This window comes from Puma concolor, chromosome C2, assembly GCF_028749965.1.
Source record: "Puma concolor isolate L17-30 chromosome C2, mPumCon1.1.hap2, whole genome shotgun sequence".
NCBI lineage: Eukaryota > Metazoa > Chordata > Mammalia > Carnivora > Felidae > Puma > Puma concolor.
The window spans coordinates 102,137,586-102,159,576 of record NC_141675.1 but is presented as its reverse complement, the minus strand read 5'-3'; the positions used below and the strand labels follow the sequence as shown (position 1 = coordinate 102,159,576).

General features: G+C 32.3%; 1 protein-coding gene across 3 annotated transcripts in view; it reads left to right on the top strand.

The window, feature by feature from the left end:
- The window catches only part of NECTIN3 (nectin cell adhesion molecule 3), a 127,710-nt gene that overhangs the window by 46,245 nt on the left and 59,474 nt on the right, over positions 1-21,991 (top strand). The window contains exons 3-6 of one of the 3 annotated variants that reach the window (XR_015240323.1): positions 1,668-1,964; positions 4,630-4,747; positions 8,456-8,607; positions 16,388-17,233. Coding sequence is in view for 2 of the 3 variants with exons in the window: in XM_086675495.1 (XP_086531621.1) it covers positions 1,668-1,964; positions 4,630-4,747; positions 8,456-8,607; positions 16,388-16,968 (1,148 nt within the window). In the remaining variant the exon portion in view is untranslated. Of the gene's footprint in view, positions 1-1,667; positions 1,965-4,629; positions 4,748-8,455; positions 8,608-16,387; positions 18,225-21,991 lie in introns of those variants that run through there. The other 2 variants (XM_086675495.1, XM_086675496.1) reach the window with 2 other exon arrangements.

Here is a 21,991-nt window from a genome sequence, read left to right as displayed (position 1 = left end):
CATGAAAAGATCCTTAACCTCATTCATAATGTGAGAAATTAAAAATACAGTCTTGATGATAATATGATATATACATACAAGATTCACAAACATTGGGAAGTCAGTATCAACTTGTAGTGAGTCTTTGGACCAAGAGGAGCTCTAATATTGGGAGTAATTTGGTACCTTAAAAAGCTTTTTTGGCATTATCTGGTAAAATTGAAAATAAAAATAGTACTAATTCCACTATAAGGGACAGACTAGAGAGGCATCTGCACAAATATGCCAAGGTACATGAATGAGAATGTTTCTTATAAAATTGTTTACTCCAAACAGGAAACTGTGCCAATGTCCAATGGTAAATAAACCGTACAGCAGTTAAAATTAATAATTTATACTATTGCATGTAAATTTAAATGATCTAAAAATTAAAAGTTAAAAAAATGAATTCCAAAATAATAAACTAAGGCTAATTGTTCTCAAATAAATTAATCTCAGGAACACAAAGTTGAGTCAAAGAAAAACTGTTACAAAAATGCATATAGTCCAATACTATTTGTGTAAAGTTCAGAAATAGGTAAAATGCAACTGTTTTTAGGTTTGCATGTGTTGCTTGTAGACCTATCATGAAAAGTAAGCAAAAATATATTTCCAATAATGGATTCATACTTGGGCCAGTAGGTGTCAAGGTCAGGAAGAGGCATGTTGAGGAACTTGGGAGGTGCTATTTTTTTTTTTTTTTTTATTAAGATGTATGGTGGTTACATAGATGTTTACTATAAAGTGTTCATTACATGTGTTGTATGTACTTTTCCCATTGCTATTTTACAGCAGTACATCTTGTAAAATACATAGGGAAATACGTAAGGGAAATATCAATACGCCTTGAGGTAATTATGAAACAAAAAAAATAGATACAAATCAAGAACAGATGGCACTGAAAGAACTAGTTGGAAATTTTGGAAATGAATAAAAGTTATTGGGATAAAAATTTAATGTACAGAATAAGCTATAGGCTTGCGCCAAATAATTCCTGAAGTGAGATGAGGAATTTATACAGAAAGAAGCACATAAAATTTGCTGGAAAATGTGAAGAGATAGTTAGTATAATGGAAGGTAGATTGAAAGGGCCTAAGCATTAAGGTTAGTTTTCACCTGCTGAGGAGCTTTCTTATACTAGAAAAAGGTAATGTCATCTACATTCTAAGCATAACTATTATTGACATTATACTTTAACAATGTAGGTTCCATACTGGTAACTTAATTTATATTTTCTGTAAACATTTTTGCTGCAAAATGAAGCTGTGTGTCTAAAAACTACATTTTTCCCCCTTGCAGAGTGATACTACTTACAATCTCATAATGGAAATTATGATCCAACTTACAGGACATTTTCATATACTAACTGGGGAGAACTCATCGGTCCCTATAAAGAAAAATGTATCTCTGCTAGGGAGAACCGTCTTCAAGATTATAAAGTCTTGCTTAGCTTCTTGTTTGCCTTGGCTTATGATCCTCTCTTGTTCCAAGAATCCAGTTGATGTTGGTATTACTTAAAAGTGTGTGTGTAGATTTTATAGGCCTTTGCTTCTAAGTTTATGAAATATGGTTAGATATGGCTTGGAAGCATGTAAATATATTCTTAATTGAAATGTAACTACTTTTTTTTTTTTTTTTAATTTAAACAGTTGAACCCACTGTGAGCCTGATAAAAGGGCCAGATTCTTTAATTGATGGAGGAAATGAAACGGTAGCAGCCATTTGTATCGCAGCCACTGGAAAACCAGTTGCACACATTGACTGGGAAGGTGATCTTGGTGAAATGGAATCCACTACAACTTCTTTTCCAAATGAAACGGCAACAATTGTCAGTCAGTATAAGCTGTTTCCAACCAGATTTGCTAGAGGAAGGCGAATTACTTGTGTTGTAAAACATCCAGCCTTGGAAAAGGACATCCGATATTCTTTCATATTAGATATACAGTGTAAGTAAACGATAACATCTGCTTTTGAAACATATCATGCATTTTATTTTAATTTTCTTCCTTTCATAATTCTATGTCAGACTTTTTAATTTGAATATTTAGTATTCAGATATTCTTACAGCTTTTCCTTGTTGACCTTTTCTTTCTTAATTTTTAAAAATATTTTCATGGAAATTTCATTTAACCAGAACATTTTTTATTAGTTTGTAAAGATGGAGAGTGCCAACTTAAAATTATTTAATCTTATCCTTTTTAGACTGGACTTAAGCAAATTATGGAAATATTTATACCTCAAAATGTGCAATACTTTGAGACAAACTTCTCTAATCCAATTAATATAGCTGTTACTCAGTTTTATTGATACTACCCATGATGTTTTCAGCAAAAATCTTTCACTGCCTAGATGCATTTTAATTAGAGTGAAAACCCATGTTTTTTATTATTGTTTCTCATCTGATTTTGATCATGTTATAGAGTAAGACAGTATGTTAAAGATATCATTGGGATCATAACCATTGTAGATAAGTTCAAAGCTTGGCCCGTCTTGTATTTTTTTTTTTTTGGTTAAGGGATGCTCCCTTGTGTGTGAAGTTTGTATATGTATATATGTATGTGTGTGTACTTTTTCCTGTACATTTTCTCAGTTGTTGATATGTTCTTTATGTAGCACTTAAAAATTTTGAGAAGAAAAAGTGGTAATGCAGCTAGCTTATAACAAGGATAATGAAAATGAATAGGTGGTGTTACAGTTTTCATTCTTAGTGTTTTCTTTTGATATGACATGCATGGATTTTTAAATTGCACATATTCATTGCACTTGGTGTAATGATTTCTAAAGCTAATTCTGAGAATCTTTTTCAACATTTATAGGGTTGAACTTGGGAACTTAATCTTATGTGAATGTTATTACCATTTTATTCTGGAGTGCAGATACCTTCTTTTCACTTCTTTGGAGAATCCAATTAAAATTTCTCTTTTTCCTTTTCCTACCTTACTTTCACAGACTTAACTTTTTCCTTTTTCTTGTAAAATTCAGATCTCAATTGTAAGTACTATTAATATTTTCCTCATATATATTTTGTCCTTCCTTGTATTTAGTAATGACTGACATTTTCTTCAATTTGTATTATGTATGTTATTCTTTTTTGGTTGGTGTTTGCTTGAATGCAATCCTAAATATATAAAAATATTTCTTTTAATGTAAGACATATAATTATGGCTTAGATTTATTGACTTGTTCTTTAAATGTTAGAATACTCATGACTTTTTTTCTTTAATTGGCACCTATAAAACATGTGAACAAAGTTTAAAGAGATAAAATCTTATATCCAAAATTCATATCAAAATTTGGAGGTATTCTTTGGGAATACCTTACTTAGTACTTATTCCTTCCTCTTAGTAAAAGAAGGTAAACACACAGGTATCTGTACTGTTCTTTCAGTAACATTTTATGGTACCAATTTTAAGTTATAAAAATGATTGTTAATTTTTGCATTTATGAGGCAGGCATTTCTTTCTTAAAATTACTGAGGTAGTTAATTGTTCCTTAGTAAAAGTTTAATTTGTTACCACTGTTTTGTAAACCTTGCTTGACAGTAGATCAAGCTTCCCTGCCAGAATTAAACTGATCTGGTCCCTCTGTAACTTCCCACCTGGTCATGTACTATTTATCTAGTTTACTGTATAACTCACAGCAGGGCCCCTGTACCATGCATAAAGTGACATTCCCTTAGGAAGCCTTTCATGACCTTCCTCAGCCCCATCCCCAATCTAAATTAGGCCCTTCTTATCTTCTCTGTATCATCCTGTTCTTTTCTTTCTTGGCTCTCGTAATAGGTTTTTATCACATACTTTTAAATTATTCCCTTCCTTATTAAAAGCTATTAGAAAATACGTTTTATGAATACAGAGTCTATATGTATACCAAATGCCTACAATAGTGCCTGCCACTTATTAGGAGTTAGACAATATGATGGTTGAATGAATGGTTAGTATTAGATTGTGTAGTTGGAAGGCATAAATTTGTATTGCTAGTAGGTATGGATAATTGCTCATTTAACTAATTATGCTATGTTGCACATATACCAAAGGATGTTTGGGTGCAATGGATAAAATTTCATGTTTTAGAACAGTTGAGGCCATAGATAATGTACTTTAGTTTTAATTTTAGCCTTAGAAAGTTTATGTCACATTCCATCTCTACTTACCCGTAGAATATTAATTATAATACAGAGAGTCTAATCTCTGTAATTGATTTTGTATCTCTTAGGGGATATTTTCTTTCAGATTAAACATTTTTTAAGGCAGTTTTATATGGCGACTTGGTATTTAAATGCCACGTCTCATCCAAGTAAGCGGTGTAATGTATTTCCTTTGTTTATATATCTGTGTTTCTCATAATAGAACTCTTATATTTTGTTCTTGGTGATTATAGGTTTGTGAATATTGTTACATTCAGTGCCCATAATAACTAGAACTGTACATGCTTACAGCTGCCTAGGGTTTGGGTACTCATTGTACATTCGTGCGGTTTCAGTCAACTAATATATTAACTACTGTTTTCTTTCTTCTATTTCTTTCTTCTATTATCTTAATGCTTTGTCATTATATATTGCATTTATCACTAACAAAAGATAATTTGTCCTGTTATGCATTTATTTTATAGATGCTCCTGAGGTTTCAGTAACAGGCTATGATGGGAATTGGTTTGTAGGAAGAAAAGGTGTTAATCTCAAGTGTAATGCTGATGCAAATCCACCACCCTTCAAATCTGTGTGGAGCAGGTAATAATGTCAGATACTTCTAAAGAGAAGTTATATAAAGTGAAAAGTATTCTTAAATGCATAATTAATTTTTTTTTAATCTGTGTAATACATGATCATAGTAACAGTTGAAAATTAAATTAAGCATTTCTGAGTGTTCTCCTGTCCCACCTCTCCCCTACCTTTCTATCCCTGCAGTTCTGTTTCTCAGAGGCTCCTTTTTAGCAGTTCCTTCTGGTAGTTACCATCATAGGTCTTAAATTGCTACTTCTTAATACTATTTATTGACTGTTGTGGCAGATGAAAATTTAATTTTATATCTACCCCTTCACACAACAAACATACCCATACACATATTCCTACCTTTATGAGTCCCAGTGAAATTCAGCTACTTTTAGTTAAACTCTGTAGTCATCGTTTGCCTCCCTATGACAAGTAAATACTATTTACTGAGAACTAAGTAGTATACTGGAATTCTGTTTTCTTTTGTCTAAGATCTTTGTTTTCCCTGAGGCTAAGAATTCTTAGCCTCAAAGAATATCCTTAATTCTCTTTATCTGGGAAATTTCAAACTGTTATACTAAGATTTTCACTCATTTTTGTCAGTATTTAGGGCCCCCCTTTAGTCTTGAGACTTGTATCTGTCAACTGTGTATAATTTTCTCATCTTTTTGGTCATTTCCCTCTTTTTTTTTTTTTTTTTTTTTTTGGTTTATCAGACCTATTTTTTGTATACTAAATATCCTTTCTTATTTTTCAAACAATTTTTTGTTTCTCCTAGATTTCCTTGATTTTTTTTTTCCCTAACTGACTTATTGATTTAAAACATTTTGGGGGTGTATTTAATTTCTAAGAGCATTTTCTTATTTCCCTGTTCTTTTCATAGCATTTTTTTCTTATTTTATGGATATAATGTCTTTTTGTTTTTTCCCAAGAATACAGTACTAATGTTATTTCCTCAGAGAGTTTTTTTCTGCTTCAAGTTCTTTTGTTTTTTGTTTGGTCTTTCATTTTGTAGATATTCCTTAATTTTCTCAGTTGTCCAGTCGTTTCACAGTGATGTATTAAAATAAAATGCTGAGTGGAAACTCTGTCTTTAGAGTGGGAATTACTCATTAGTAGATTCCATTTAGAGTGATCAGGTAGAGAGGATTCTTTGCCTGGAGAAGCTTCAGATGTCACTTAGGAAGAGTGAAAGTCTTTTTTTTCATGGCCATTCAGTTTTTTTTTTTTTTATTGAGTATATATTAATTCATTCTTCTTTCTTTTTTTTTTTTTAATTCATTCTTATTTCTAAATCAAAAGTGTCTAGTATCTGTACAGAGTTGAGAGGAGTCCATTATTTTTTTTCAACTTTCAACTAATCTCATTAATTCTTAGCCCTCTGCTTCACTCTGGCTTTCTGTAGTACAGTGAGTCAAACTCCAAATCTTGGGTTCTTTGGAGCACATTGGCTGTCTTCCCATTCATATGCCTTCTGGAAGCACTTCTTCAGCCCAGAGTGGAGTTTTTCAGCCTTGGAACTATTGACATTTGGGGCTGGATAAATCTTTGTTGTGGGAAGCAGTCCTGTGAATTGCAGTATGTTTAGCAGCATCCCTGGCCTCAAACCATGCCCCCCCTCCCCCAACCCTGTAGTCTCCAGACATGCCAGTTGTCCCCTGGAGATAAAAATCAATCTTGATTGAATAGCTTAAAGCATGTATTGTTTTTGCCATCTCTTTTCCATCTTCTGAAAGTTTGTTGAAACATCTTGTCTGATGACTTGTGTCTCCTGTTTTGTTTTTCTTTGTGGGTTTTTTAATAGCTTTCAATTCCTTTACCCTTGTTTTAGGTGGGATTTTGTGGGAGCAAGGAAACCGTATATTTGATACATCTGTTGTCTTTAAGCAAAGATACAGTTTTTAAAGTAGAGAAGGTTTTTTTCATTTACATTTTCCTAAAAGTGAGAAACAGTCTTTGGTTAAGATGTGTGATAGGTTATTTTTAAAAGTTATACAATTCTGAGTTCCATTCCTAGATGTCTTTTTGAGTATGATGCCTAATCTCTCTAATTTTGTTTCCTCACTGATAAAAGTATGTCATAGAGTTGTGAGAGTAGAGACAATGAATATAAACGAAGTAGCATAAGTGAAATAGCATAGAAAGTGCTTAGCATGTCATTTGCTGTGAGTTTAATGTGATATTTAGATTTTTGTGACTATGGCTTATTTGAATAAGCAACTTTAAAGGATTATAAGCCATTTTTCTATTTCTCAGAATTAAAGGGATTCGAATTTGGGCCTCAAAGTGCAGAGAGATAATTGATAAGATTTATACACTCCATATTCATTCTCACCCTCCTAGAAAATGTTCACCTTTTGAAAGCGTGTGCTTGTACTAGTGTTCTTTTCAAAGTCTTCTTAGAAGAAGGCTGGGTGTTTCTGTTTTTTAAGCCATGCAAGAATATTATCTTTTTTCTTCAGTGCTAAATTGAAGTTCCAGCACTGTAAAAGATTTTGATTGTTCTTTTATCTACTACCCTGGGATTTGAAGAACAAAATCATTCCTCTTATGGTCCAGTGTTGGTTTTGTTTCTTTCTACCTTTTTATTGTTGTTTTTTTTTTAATTCTTATTCCCTTTGTAATTAGTTGTTGGTCTTCTACTATATACTTAGATCATTGAAAGCAAGAACCTGATCTTATTTACTTGTGAATCTCAGCAGCACTAACAGAGTAGAGTATGATTAGTAGTAAGCTACTGGTAACTAAGTAGTGGATAGCCAAGTGAATGAATGAATGGACTTTTTGAAAATCTTAGTTCAAACCATAATACTTGAGTGCCTGGGTTTACTTGACTTTTTGTCCTCTTAAAAAAATTACTCATGGACTTTAGAAATAATTTCAAAATAAATTGGTGTATTTTTTGGTACCCTAAATTTGGCGATATGATGTATAACAGTATACTTAGTTCCATTGCAGTGAATGGCTTTAGAGTTGCAGTGGGATTTTATTCTTATTGTGGTTTATGCTAATGTATAACAGGATGTCTTAGAGCCAAATTAGTATAGACATCTATTTTTAAAAAGTTTTTATTGATGCCAAAATGGTGTCTTGGTTTTTACTGTCCCAGATGCCCACCTTAAAATTGAGATTATTTTATAAGAAGACCCTTTTTGATGCTTTAGAAACTAATCCTCTTTGGATGGGGCATAGTATAAATTTGCTCAGTATGAAATAATGCTGTTTAAATATGTTACAGAAGGTGCTAAAACATTACTATGTACTTAAATGAGTTGGCTTTCCATTAAGGAATTTATAGATATATCATGAATTGATGTATTCACTGAGAATTATTTGTAATTCCTTTGATACTGTATGTCTTCAAATAATACATTTTTCTAATTTTCCAATTTTCTGAATTTGAGTCTTAAAATCACATAATTTTTTCTCTCCTTCTTTCCCATTCTAATATGTTGGCCTACTTCCACTTCTGTCATTTAGTATTTTGAAAGAATGGTTATTTATTTACTTTTTTTTTCCTGAAAGAGTGGGTATTCTTCGTGGTTTTTTGTCTGTTCATTTTTATTGACAATTCACATCTTATATACTTTCATTTCATAGTGAATTTTACCTAAAGAATGCCAGTTCTTTTACTAATATCTCAAAAGTGTGGTATCTTATTTAAATAGCTGTCTGTGAATAAAGTCTGACGATACATAAAATAATTCCATGCTTTTTAAAATCTAGGTTAGATGGACAGTGGCCTGATGGTTTATTGGCTTCAGACAATACTCTTCATTTTGTCCATCCATTGACTTTCAATTATTCTGGTGTTTATGTCTGTAAAGTGACCAATTCCCTTGGTCAAAGGAGTGATCAAAAGGTCATCTACATTTCAGGTAAGTTACTATCTACTGGTGAAATGAGTTAATGAAATTATTCCTGTAACAGCAGTAATAATAACACTATGTTCTCATTGGCAATTTATATTTGCTAAGGTACAAATTCCTCAGTGTGAGGTTTTCCAAATAATCTAAAAGAGATATAATAAAGTAGCCCTGCCTGAAACACATATGTAAAGTGCCATTACTTAAAGAAGTGTCAAAGTGTCTATGCAATAAGCTTATATACATTTTAAGACCTTTGCATATAGTTAATTTTTCAGTTACATAGTATTAAGTATTCCTTTTATAGATAGTGTGTACCTTTGTAGGTTCTCTCATCTTTACACCGAGAGCATCTTTACACTGGGTTGGTTTGTTTATTTGTTTTTGGTTGTCACTCTCAACACAAGTGTCTCAAATAAAATGGGATATTGACTTTGATGACCTGGCTTATTAAAGAACATACTTTGTCACTCAATATGGAACTCTATCATATTGGAATACTGAGAGGTTAAGTAGGAATGCTATTGAAAATGTGCTAATGAAATAAAATTTAAGATGTTTCTTATTACCAGGCCTTAAGCAACTAAGAACTTAGATTTTTCACATCCCATTTATTTTACAAGGAACATTTCTGTTCATTTGACTGAATATATAAATTTGGATACTCACAAAATACTGTTAGAGCTAAAAATACATTTATTCATGGGTGTGGCTATAACAAATTATTAATGGAATGCTCAATTGTAAAAATTATATAAAATATTTCGAGCATCTCCTTATTGACTATAAGAATATAGCAATCTTCATGTCTAAAAAATGGAAAATTAAAGGAAAAAGGAAGAGAACCCTGAGAAAAGCAGGTTTGTATGGTAATTATGTAGTGGATATAGCTAAGGTTTTTATCTCTGTTCTGATCTAAAACTAAGTAAGTTAGATTTTTAGAGAAATTTTAAACTTACTTCAATGTTATATTCTCCATCTTTGATCCCTCAATCTAGGAACAATCCCTCATATTATTTTCTGTTAGCATTTCCCACAATTTTTAGTTTTATGCTTAACTTGTGTACTTATTATTCATCCTCACATTTAAGCATTTTGCATTTACTTCATTTACCATTGAATACTCAGCACTTAGCGCCTGGCACATGATAGGCATGATGCAAATATATTTTTGCATGAATCTCACAGGAAGCTTAGAGCTGTGTACATCCCTTGCTAGCCCTTTCTGCCAGCAGCAGTGCTTTGGTGGAAATCAGATTGAGATTAAATATTAGTTTATTAGTCTCCCTTTCTTTCCTTAAAGGTTTTTGTTTTTGTTTTTGTTTTTTTTAAAGGATCTTAATGTCACAGGGAATGTATATTTAAAACGTAGTTACCCGAGGAAGGCTTACTTTTTGTTTGTGTTTCTGTTGTATAGTTTGGTATGGGATATTATTTGTAAATCTCAGGCTCAGTGTATTATTATGTAATCATTTAAATATTGAGGCTCAATTTGGGCATTCTTATATATACTGATTCTGTTGATGATATCCTAAATTTATATCTTTTGGCATTGTGGGTCCATTTCCCAGTACTTTTGACTTACGTGTCCAACTACCTATTAAAGATCACTGACTCTTTGTAGAAATATAATAGGCATTTATGGCTTAACATTCAAAACTGAGGTCCTGATCTTCTGCCCCTTGCCCTCTTCCTCTAACAGTCTCCCTCCTTTCTTCTGTCATTGGTAACTCCATCCTTACATTTACTCAGGGTTTAATCCTTGATGCTTATTCTTTTTTTTTTATAAATATAATTTGTTGTCAAATTAGCGTACATACAACAGCCAGTGCTCATCCCAACAAGTGCCATCCTCAGTGCCCATCACCCACTTTCCCCTCTCCTCCAGCCCCACATCCACCCTTACTTTGTTCTGTGTATTTAAGAGTCTCTTGTGGTTTGCCTCCCTCCCTCTCTGTAACTGTTTTTTCCCCCTTCCCTTTCCCCATGATCTTCTGTTCAGTTTCTCAAGATCCACATATGAGTAAAAACATATAATATCTGTCCTTCTCTGACTGACTTATTTCACTCAGCATAATACCTTCCAGTTCCATGTGCGTTGCCACAAATGGCATGATTTCATTCTTTTTCATTGCGAAGTAGTATTCCATTGAATCTATAAACCATATCTTCTTTATGCATTCATCAGTTGATGGACATTTAGGCTCTTTCCATAATTTGACTATTGTTGATAGTGCTGCTATAAACATTGGGGTACATGTGCCCCTATGCATCAGCATACGGTAAATTCCTTGGGTAAATTCCTAGTAGTGCTATTGCTGGGCCATAGAGTAGCTCTTATTTTTAGTATTTTGAGGAACCTCCACACTGTTTTCCAGAGCAGCTGCACCAGTTTGCAGTCCCAACAGTGCAAGAGGATTCCTGTTTCTCCACATCCTCACCAGCACCTTGATGCTTATTCTTGATTTCAGTTGTTCTCTCATATCTCACCCAGTCCATCAACAGATCTTCCATTATGTCGTATGCAGAACCTTACTATGTCTCCACTTTTGTTGTGAGTATTCTGACCCAGGCCATCAGCAACCCTTACTTCACTATTTGTTTTTTTTTGTTTGTTTATTATTTTGAGAGAGACGGAGAGAGAAAGAATGTGTGTGTGTGGAGCAGGGGAGGAAGAGAGAGGGAGAGAGAATTCCAAGCAGGCTTTGTGCAGTCAGTATAGAGCCCAATGAAGGGCTTGCTCCCATGAACCCTGAGATCATGACCTGACCTGAAATCAAGAGTCAGATACTTAACCTACTGAGCCACCCAGGTGCCCCAACCCTTACTTCACAATTAAAACAGCCATTTATTCTTTCTACTTTTAATTTATCCTTAGAAGAGCAGCCAGAATGATCCTTACAAAGGGCATGTCAGATCATGTCATTTCTCTCCTGCAAACCTTTCATGGACTTCTCATTTTACCCTCAACTAAACCAAATCTTTCAATGACTATATTACAAGGGTCTGTACATGCTCTGGTCCTAGATTATCTCTCTGACTTCATATTTTATTATATCTCTTGCTCCCTTGGCCTTGTTGCTAGCTTCCTTGCTATTCTTTGACCATAACAGGCACATTGCTACCTCAAGAGTCTTTGACATGCTGTTGCTCTTGCTGGAAAGCTTTTTAGATATCCTTACACCTCTTTCCCTCACTTCCTTTAGGTCTTTGCTCAAGTATCACCTTCATAACTATATTTAAAACTGAAAATTGAAACTTTTTTCTCACCCCTTTACTACTTTCTGTCTCCTTCTCTGCCTTATTTTTCTCTACAGTATTTATTGCCACATAAATGTTCATATTTTATTTATATGCTGTTTTTACTTCTATTAGAACATAAGTCCTTTCATCTGTTTTAATCACTACTATATCCCCACCATCTGCAATAATTTTTGGCATATGATAGGTGTTTAGTCAACTTTTCTTGCATGAATGAAAATATTTGTTTGAGAAGAAAACCATCAGGAAAAAATTAAAACTCCAGAATGTGCTTTTTATGTATCTTTATTTTCTTTGACAAGGTAAAGAACATAACACTGGTGATAAACTGTGCACATTTTTTGATCATCCTCTTCTAAGTCTCATAAGAGGGGGAATAGAATATTGGGTAAATATGAAAAATCAGTTAATTATTGCTAAGTACTTCAGAAAGATAGCATTATAAGATGCTTTTCTTTAAGCCATCATCAAGAATTAGACTTTGCCTTTCTATCCAGAGTCTTTAATATTTAATACAGTATACTATGTTGAGTTTAGTTAATTTTGCTGAGAACTTCTTGGAGGATATTAAGTATCCTAGATATACTACTGCCTTTCCAAAATGACTAATAAAGCCTAGTAGACTTTTATCAGAATAAAAAGCCATAATTCACTAAGAGCAAACAATCAAGTTGTTGATCTTTTTTATTGTAAGTTACATAAATAAATCCTTTTCCCTCTAGGGAAAAAAAAATATTTACCTCAGTATTAAAATTGGTATTTTACAATTTCAGAAATGATTTTTTTAAATATTTATAAAAGGAACATATCTTATGACTGGAGACTAAAAGGTCTAGTCAGACCAGAGTAGAGTTAGCAACTCTGTTTGAGGGAAGTTGTAATTTTCCAATACAGTTCATCCACATTGCTAAGTGTAAGATTTTGGAAGATGTGATTGATCCAAGATTGCAATATTCAACTTCAGTTATTCCTCATGGAGGTACAGTGAATCTTTATACAGTACTAAATGACTGCTGGAAATTGTGTTTTTCTAGTTGTTTTTGGTGTGTGTTTTTCCCTGATACTTCTTACTTCTCTTTGAGACTAGAGGAGCAATTTTTTTTTTAACATACTTTATTGTCAGATTGGTTTCCATACAACACCCAGTGTTCATCCCAACAAGTGCCCTCCTCAATGCCCATCACCCACTTTCCCCTCTCACCTGCCCCCCATCAAACCTTAGTTTGTTCTCTGTATTTTAGAGTCTCTTAATGGTTTGCCTCCCTCTCTATTTGTAACTTTTTTTTCTCTTTCCTCTCCCCCATGGCCTTCTGTTAAGTTTCTCAAGGTCCACATACGAGTGAAAACGTATGGTATCTGTCTTTCTCTGAGTGACTTATTTCACTTAGTATAATACCGTCCAGTTCCATCCACGTTGTTGCGAATGGCCAGATTTCATTATTTCTCATTGCCAAGTAGTATTCCATTGCATATATAAACCATATCTTCTTTATCCATTTGTCAGTTGATAGACATTTAGGCTCTTTCCATAATTTGGCTATTCTTGAAAGTGCTGCTATAAACATTGGGGTACATGTGCACCTGTGCACCAGCACTCCTGTATCCCTTGGGTAAATTGCTAGTAGTGCTATTGCTGGGTCATAGGGTAGTTCTATTTTTAATTTTTTGAGGAACCTCCATATTGTTTTCCAGAGCGGCTGCACCAGTTTGCATTCCCACCAACAGTGCAAGAGGGTTCCCGTTTCCCCACATCCTCGCCAGCGTCTATAGTTAGAGAAGCAAATTTTTATGTATCACATACATTCCCCCATGCCATAAACTCAAAGTATATTGGTATACAAATCTTGACTTTTGAATCCTGTTGATTTTAGGACCTCGAATCCACACCTAACTAGCAATCTTTAAACTTTAAAATTCCTAGATTTTGTTTAAACAATTCATATAAGTGTAAAAGAAATAAGAAATCAACTAATTATTTTAGCACAGTAATTATTAGGCTAAAATATGCTTTGTAGCTACAGAGGCCTTACTGCACTATTTGTTTTCCTATTTGGCAGAACTCATTAATTTGAAAAACGAATTTCTTCATGTGACTGTAGAGAACTGAGTCTCTACTAGTTGATTACTTTTGTTACATGCTCATTTATCACACATTCTACAAATAATATCAAAAAACAATGTTTGAAAAAATAAGGAATGCTGTTGGAAGGGATTTTAAATTACGATAAATAAGTAGCTGTTAATGATTACACAGTAGTCCTTTTGTTTCTTTATGCAAATTCTAACTCTCATTGTAATTATCTTGGAGCAGGGCAAGAATTAGAAAGCATGAATAAATGTTTTGGGTACATTGTCATATGTCCATTGCTTAAAATACAAAATAAGTATTAGCAACAGTCCCTCTTTCATGGAATCATAATAGTGAGGCTATGCTATTTTTAGCAGTGTTTGAGGAGGGGATGGCAGGTTAAAAAATTTTTAGAACCACTGACAAAATTAAATAAAATTTTTAAATAGGTTGCTGTTGTTGTTGTTGTTACTTTTTTTTTTTTTTTGGTAGTTAGATTTTCTGAAAGCTGTATTTTGTTAAATCTGAGTTAAGTAGTAGTCATCCATCTGTGTTTTCACAAAGAATGTTGCAAGTAGAAATAAATGTCAGTGATTTTTTTTTTTAAGGATACTTAGTAAAAATAATGAGTTATATATATTTGTGCTTGGTGAGAGCTCAGGTATATGCACTGTTCTGAGAAAAGTGGCATTTCATTAAGACCTATCAAAAACTTAAAATCTGTGTGCACAAAAATGTGTGAATTACAAATAATTATTTCAGTGATTTGTACTTCTGTTTAAACCTGGTGATGCCAGTTTATTGTACTTTTTTCTTTTTCTCATGAGTTGCCTTACAAATGATTAATTTTTAATTAATTAATTTAATTTTTTAATATCCTGGTTCTGTGAGGTCGCATTATATGATAGGAGGCTTTACTTTTTACTACTTTTATACTACAAATGATTCTACAATTCCACAATTTTTTTTAGGATTCAGTTTGTTCAGCTAGTGAATAATATGTTCTTACAAATTAAACTCCTCTTGATTCACTTACATATAATATGATGACTAATACTCACTTCAAAGTACTTGACAGGATTGCCTGTTATATTGGTTTAAACTCATAGGAAATTAGTTATACTGTACTTGTTAAATTTTATATTGTACTTGCTAAATTTTTACCACATTCTATACATATGGCATTCCGTGATGAAACCTGTTTCAGTAAGTATTTTTCTTTAGCTTGTAATTTTAGAATAACTTACCCATGTAGATTTAGTATTTTTCTAACAATCATTTTTTTTAAAAGCTCTATCAGTACCACTCATTTAAAAATTAATTGTAGGAGATTACCATTCGGGTCATTTGTTTTTTATCAAAGAAGAAATTCAAGATTTTTTAACTCATCCTTTCTTCAAACTCTAGAGTTTATATAACATGACCTACAAATACCACTTAATTGAGAATTAACCAATCTTTAATTTTTACTATTTATGTTTAGTTGCTTTTTAATATTAATGGCTATTTACTCTATAATCTAATGGCAATACACAGGATCATTTGCATCTAATATTTAAGTATTATTAGAATGTTCTCTCTAAAATATTAGCTGCTCTTTGATACTTCATTCTAAGTGATGTGACAATAAATTTTACAGATACGGTTGAAATTCTTCAATTTCCTAAATGTTCAGATATCTTACCCATGGGATATAGACATGGCGATGACATTTTTATAACATTTTATAACATGTTTTTACTTTGTTTTTGTTAGTTTCATTTGATGATATAGCCCATTTGGCTAACACAGTTTAAATGTATGCTTTTTATTTTCAAATTACTAAAGAATGATATGTACTACATATGTCCTTCCTAAAAATTAAAAGTTCTCTTTACTTAAGGAAAATATTTTTGAGAGAATTATTAAGCCAACAGCTTATACTACGGCCACTTAACAAGAATCTATAGTTTTTCATTCTTTTAAAGATAAGTTCAGATCTTACAAAAATAAAATTAGGTAAATATGGATATTAAGAAACATACTTTAATTTTTTTTATTCTTTCATTTTATTTCTTTGTTCTTCTGGCTAAGAAAATGTACATTTGGATTACTTAATTTTTTGCTATCGTAATTCTTAAGCCAGCTGTATATAGGACATTTAAGTAATATTCTTTATTAAAAAAAAAAAAAGTATTCCTTGGAGTACAAGATCATGCTAAAGCTTGGAATAGAATAATTCAGGATTTACATCATAGACCATTTTATATTCCTTTTACCTCATTGGTAACTGACTAAATGCCAGTTTCCTTATTTTTTAAAAATATGTAAGTACCACCACATTCTGATCTTAAGAATGAAAAACTATTATTACTATGAATATATATTCATTAACTGTGCTGTCTTTTCAACTTGCTGCCAAATCAGCCTGCATTGACATTCTTTGCCTTTCTGTGTCTTGTCTATCTTTACTGTTTCCATTAGATCCTCCTACCACTACCACCCTTCAGCCTACAATTCAGTGGCATCCCTCAACTGCTGACATCGAGGATCTAGCAACAGAACCAAAAAAATTGCCCTTCCCATTGTCAACTTTGGCAACAATTAAGGATGACACAATTGGCACAATCATTGCTAGTGTAGTGGGTGGGGCTCTCTTCATAGTACTTGTGAGTGTTTTGGCTGGAATATTCTGCTATAGGAGAAGACGGACGTTTCGTGGAGACTACTTTGCCAAGAACTACATTCCACCATCAGATATGCAAAAAGAATCACAAATAGATGTTCTCCAACAAGATGAGCTTGATTCTTACCCAGACAGTGTGAAAAAAGAAAACAAAAATCCAGTGAACAATCTAATACGGAAAGACTATTTAGAAGAGCCTGAAAAAACGCAGTGGAACAATGTAGAAAATCTCAGTAGGTTTGAAAGACCAATGGATTATTATGAAGATCTAAAAATGGGAATGAAGTTCGTCAGCGATGAACATTATGACGACAATGAAGATGACTTAGTTTCACATGTAGACGGTTCCGTAATTTCCAGGAGGGAGTGGTATGTTTAGCAACCACTAAACGTGACTTACCTATGTACAATGTTTCATTCATACTAGTTGATCATTTTCAGATTGTTCATACTTTTTCTTGAGGAAGAATAAGCTTTTTCAACTTGATTTTCAAGCTTACTTTTTATATTCTAATTTGACAAATGAAAATGTAAAATCTGGGTTCAATGTATCTGAGCTGCTTTACAATTTTTTTTCAATGCTGTACTACTGTCTCAAGATTTAAATTTTAATGCAGAGTACTTTATTGGTCTGAGGCACACAGGTAAGAAGAAATGTCAACATTAAATGTATGCCTTTTTTGGTACAAAAATTAAAAAGGAAAAAAAAAAAAGGAAACTACCTTGGCATTGTGTATTAAATGTTTACCTAAGACTATAATCTCAAGTATAATGTTTGTTAAACATATACCTCTCAAAATTTATCACCACTAAATGATACTACATGAAAATTGACTATAAAACTAATTCAAGAAATGTTTATATATATTTTTAGTATACAAAACAAAATATTCAGCCTGATAAAACATCTTTCCCTTTCAAACATTGTTTTCTAAGTTTCTATATAAATGGAATCTTTACCTCTGCATTTTAATGAGCCTTGCCATAATTACTGTAGAGTGGCTTTTCAAAGATATTTTGTTGCACTAAAACTGTGGTAGTAAACTCAGTGAACATGCTGTGTGGAAGAGCCTAATTAGCTGGTCAGTATTTTTGTCCAAAATACATACAAGAGTTATAATAAAAACATGCCTTTTAAACATAATTATTACATTTTTTTTTCATTTCTGGAGGACAGTTCTTATAATGTCATATGAACATGGATTTGGGTACATTAAGTGGCATACGTAGTTCTGTTTGAATGCTTTATGTTCTAAATATAAGAATAATAATGAAAAGATGGTACGCAGTTAAATATAGTTCAGAAAGGGCATTTCAGTATATGGAAAAATGTGGGTAAATTAGTATTGGAGTACAGCTTTTAGAAATGAGATACGTCAGCCAAAAATCCATACAGAGAATTTTCTAGCCCATCTTGTTTTAGTTATCTAATAGTGAATGTTGTTCAAACGGGTAAATATACAGAAAAATTAGAATAAACTTGTAAATTTGAGGTTTAATGAGAAAAATATGAATTATAGAACCAGTCACTAGCACTTGCTGATGTATATTGGCAAATCATCCCCCTCTTCCTCCTAAATGTATGTATTTGTTTCAAGATTTTTGTTTTTCCAATTAAAACTGGAAACATCATAAGGTTTTTTGTTTTGTTTTTGTTTTTTGCATAATTCATTAAGTCTATTCTTTCCAAAAATCATGTATCTTTTGAAAACGAAATGTTACCTAAATCTTCAAATGTGGATCTTCTTTGTGAGGTAATTAAATTGCTTCTACAGTGGAGTCCTATAAAATTGTAATGATGACAACTATTTTGAAGCCCAAAGAAGATGTTGTTTTCTGTTGATGATTCATTTGAAAAAAAGGACTGTGTAGAATTGCCTTAGGTATTTTGCCAGGAATCGAAGTGGTTAGTAGGAGAATCATAAATAAATTACTTTGTTAATAAAAAGGCAAAGTAGGTACTTTTTTTTTTTAATCCCCCAACCACTCCACTCCTGATGATCCTTGTCGAATCTAAAGGAATGTTTTATAAGACAAAATTCTAACATGTTCATAGAATTTTCCGAGTAGTCAAGGCCTTATTCTAAACAATTGTAACATAATTTCCTCTCTTTTGACTATCAGTATTTTGTGGAAATTAGAAACCTCTTTTATTTCTCTTCCCACTTACACACGTAGTATAAGACTATAATATCAGCAAAGGACACAGGTAAGCTCACTGGTATCTTGTTAAAAAATATGTGGTTTTAATAGAATTAACCACTGATATACAAATACTAAGACTCTTTGGTCCAAGTCATTGGAAGCAAAATTTTATTGATAATACCCTGTGATTAAAGTGGACTTTATTTTTTAATAATAAATGCCAGCACTCATATGGCCACAAGAAAGATGGATCTAAAATTTCTTGCCATAGAAGGTAGGAATTTGTGGCTTTTTGTTCACAATTTCATCTTTAGAACAATGGTTTGAAATGCTATATGAATCTGAGCAGAATAATCACTGTATAAATCTCAGTGGTTCTTGAGTATAATCTGAAGGAAATATTATATTTTAAGAACTGTATTACAAAAATGCAAATATCCGCTTAGTGATTATGACCTTCCTTTTATATTGTGGCCATTGTGTGTTTAGGGTTGTTATTTTTTTCTGTTTTATTTTATGATGGGAGAGGATGACATGGAAAACGGCAAGTGAATGTTTGATACCTTCTGTATCCTTAATATAAATCATTTGACAAAGTAAGATTTCAAGATTTTAAGAAGCTGGTACTAGTTAAGACTTTCTGAAGCATTGCACTGCTGTTTATTAGAACTTTATGTTTATTTACTGTACATAGAGACTTATTTGTGAACATGAATAGTCATATCAAATAAACTTTTGTTAAATTAATTTTTGGATATCAGTGATGTACACAGCTAATTGATAGGTACATAGGAAAATCCTTTTATTTTTTTTGGAAAAGATAGAATGTTTTATTTTGACGATGTTTATGTTTCTTTTTTTTATTCTTTGAACTGGCTTTTCATTTTTGTATTCACTTTAGGGTTTTCCTTCACACTGGTTAAAATATTTCAGTAATGCAGGGATGATGAATGCAACTTTTATTTTGTCCTGCCATTTTTATTAAAATATATTAAAACTTTAATAGGCTAGGGGTTAACTTTAAAAGTTACATTTGAGAAGTACATTATAGTTGAAATATTTAGTATTTTACCATGTGCCTAAAAGGTTTCTATTTGATAAGTCTGACATTAAAGAAACCATTAAGGTTTTTCAGTAGTATTACTTCTGATAGCCATATATAGGAACGTTTTCTAGAGATAACCCTAGCTAAATGTTTAGCAGAAGGGCTTGTAGGAAGTACAATGTACGAGTGCAAAAATTGAGATAAATGTAACACTTTCATATGTGAAAACATCTGATTTGAGTTTGATAATTGCTTTTGGTAAATACTAAAGATATATGAATAAGAAGTTGTGAATGTGTGGGAGTATTGTGTAAAATATAAGAAAGGAAGAAATGGTACGCATATTGAATTTTTAATTCAAATAGAGGAATGATTTACAGATTTAATTGTTCTTTTCTGTTTGCTTGTTAATTGGAAATGTATCATCCATAAGAATATGCTCCTTTCTCAAATTTTTGGTATATGGAGTTTGGATTTAATTTTAATTTGATTTGTATCAGTGGTTTTTTTGTTTTTGTTTTTGTTTTTTTACCAAGTTATTTATCAGGTGGTAGCCCCTAATAGCCATGCAACAAATCTTTAAATAAAAGTTTTTAAAAAATTCTTTATAGAGGCATATTTCTATAACAAGCCTATATCTCTGTATTACCTTTCTCCTTGTTATATTATCTGCTGAAGAGTGTGTGCGTGTGTGTGTGTGTGTGTGTTGTGTGTATAACCCAGTTTCTTATATTTAACTAATGAAGTTTTTGTGGGAATTCAAAACCTATTTTTATTTCTCTTCCCAAACAAGATTATATAAGGTTAAAGGACACAGTTAAAATTTGAGGGAGCATCTAAGTTGGTAGGTTAGCCATTATAGGATTTATTTTTAATTGACTACTTAATTCCTATTTCCTATACACATTGTGAATAACATTCTCCACAATCATGAATTATCTGTTTCTCCAGGCTTAGCAGTTAAAACAAATTTTGAATATTTTTGCTGCAACTTTAACATAAATTAAATTTTACATACTGGCTTTTTATTTGGAATGAACATTTCATGAGGTGTTTTGTAAGTTGGCATTTAGGGCTTTTCACTTATTACTGCTTTCATTGTAAATGCCATTGTTTCTGATTGTAATCACCTCCCTGTCTCATATCTCTTATGTTTAAAATAATACTTGTTTTCCTAAACTTTAAATTATTTAAGGCAAGCAGCAGTTGTTTTGTTTTTATTTTTAAATAGCATACAGTGTGGATTAAGTTTGGTTTCCCTCTTGTTATTCTAATAAAAACTTATGCATGAAAGAATCTCTGTAATAGTGTACGCAGGGTATCAACTATTCTATGTTTTTAAAAATGCTTTCTGTTTAGTATTTGTTTTCTCTATTCCAGTTAGCTGCAGTTTTATTTTTTTTATTTTTGTTTTGATTTTTGTACCTATCTACTTTGAGTTGAGTAGGGATAGGTTTGCCTTTGATGTATATATCCTTTGGGGTCATTTCTTGAACCTTGATAATAGTTGTTTTATCATTTTCATTTCAATTTATGAGGATAAAACTTGATTCAATTTTGATTTATCCTAGATTACTTACCTTTTTTGCTGCTGTTCTGGCTAGGTACTGTGGGTGAAGCAGAGTGAAAGTGAGTTTAGTAAGATAACTTTAAAATATCTTTAAAACTTGAGAAAATAATTCAAGGCCTATTTCCTTACATGTATGATATTTCTACATAGACATGATATCTAATTTCACAGTCTCAGTTATGAGAAATATCTCAGGAAACACCTAGTCTTGAAGGGACAGTTTGGTCTAAAAGCCAGAGTTAACTAGATCTAGAAGACTGGGCTCTCTTTTTTTTTTTTTTTTTTTTTTAATTTTTTTTTTTTCAACGTTTATTTATTTTTGGGACAGAGAGAGACATAGCATGAACGGGGAAGGGGCAGAGAGAGAGGGAGACACAGAATCGGAAACAGGCTCCAGGCTCTGAGCCATCAGCCCAGAGCCCGACGCGGGGCTCGAACTCACGGACCGCGAGATCGTGACCTGGCTGAAGTCGGACGCTTAACCGACTGCGCCACCCAGGCGCCCCTGGGCTCTCTTTTTAAAAAACATTTTCTTATGAGAAATTATATGAAAATAGGACAGAATAATGAAATGAACCTCAGTGTACCTGCTTCTGTTTATTATCAATTCATGGTCAGTCTTGTTCCATTTAAATTCCTATT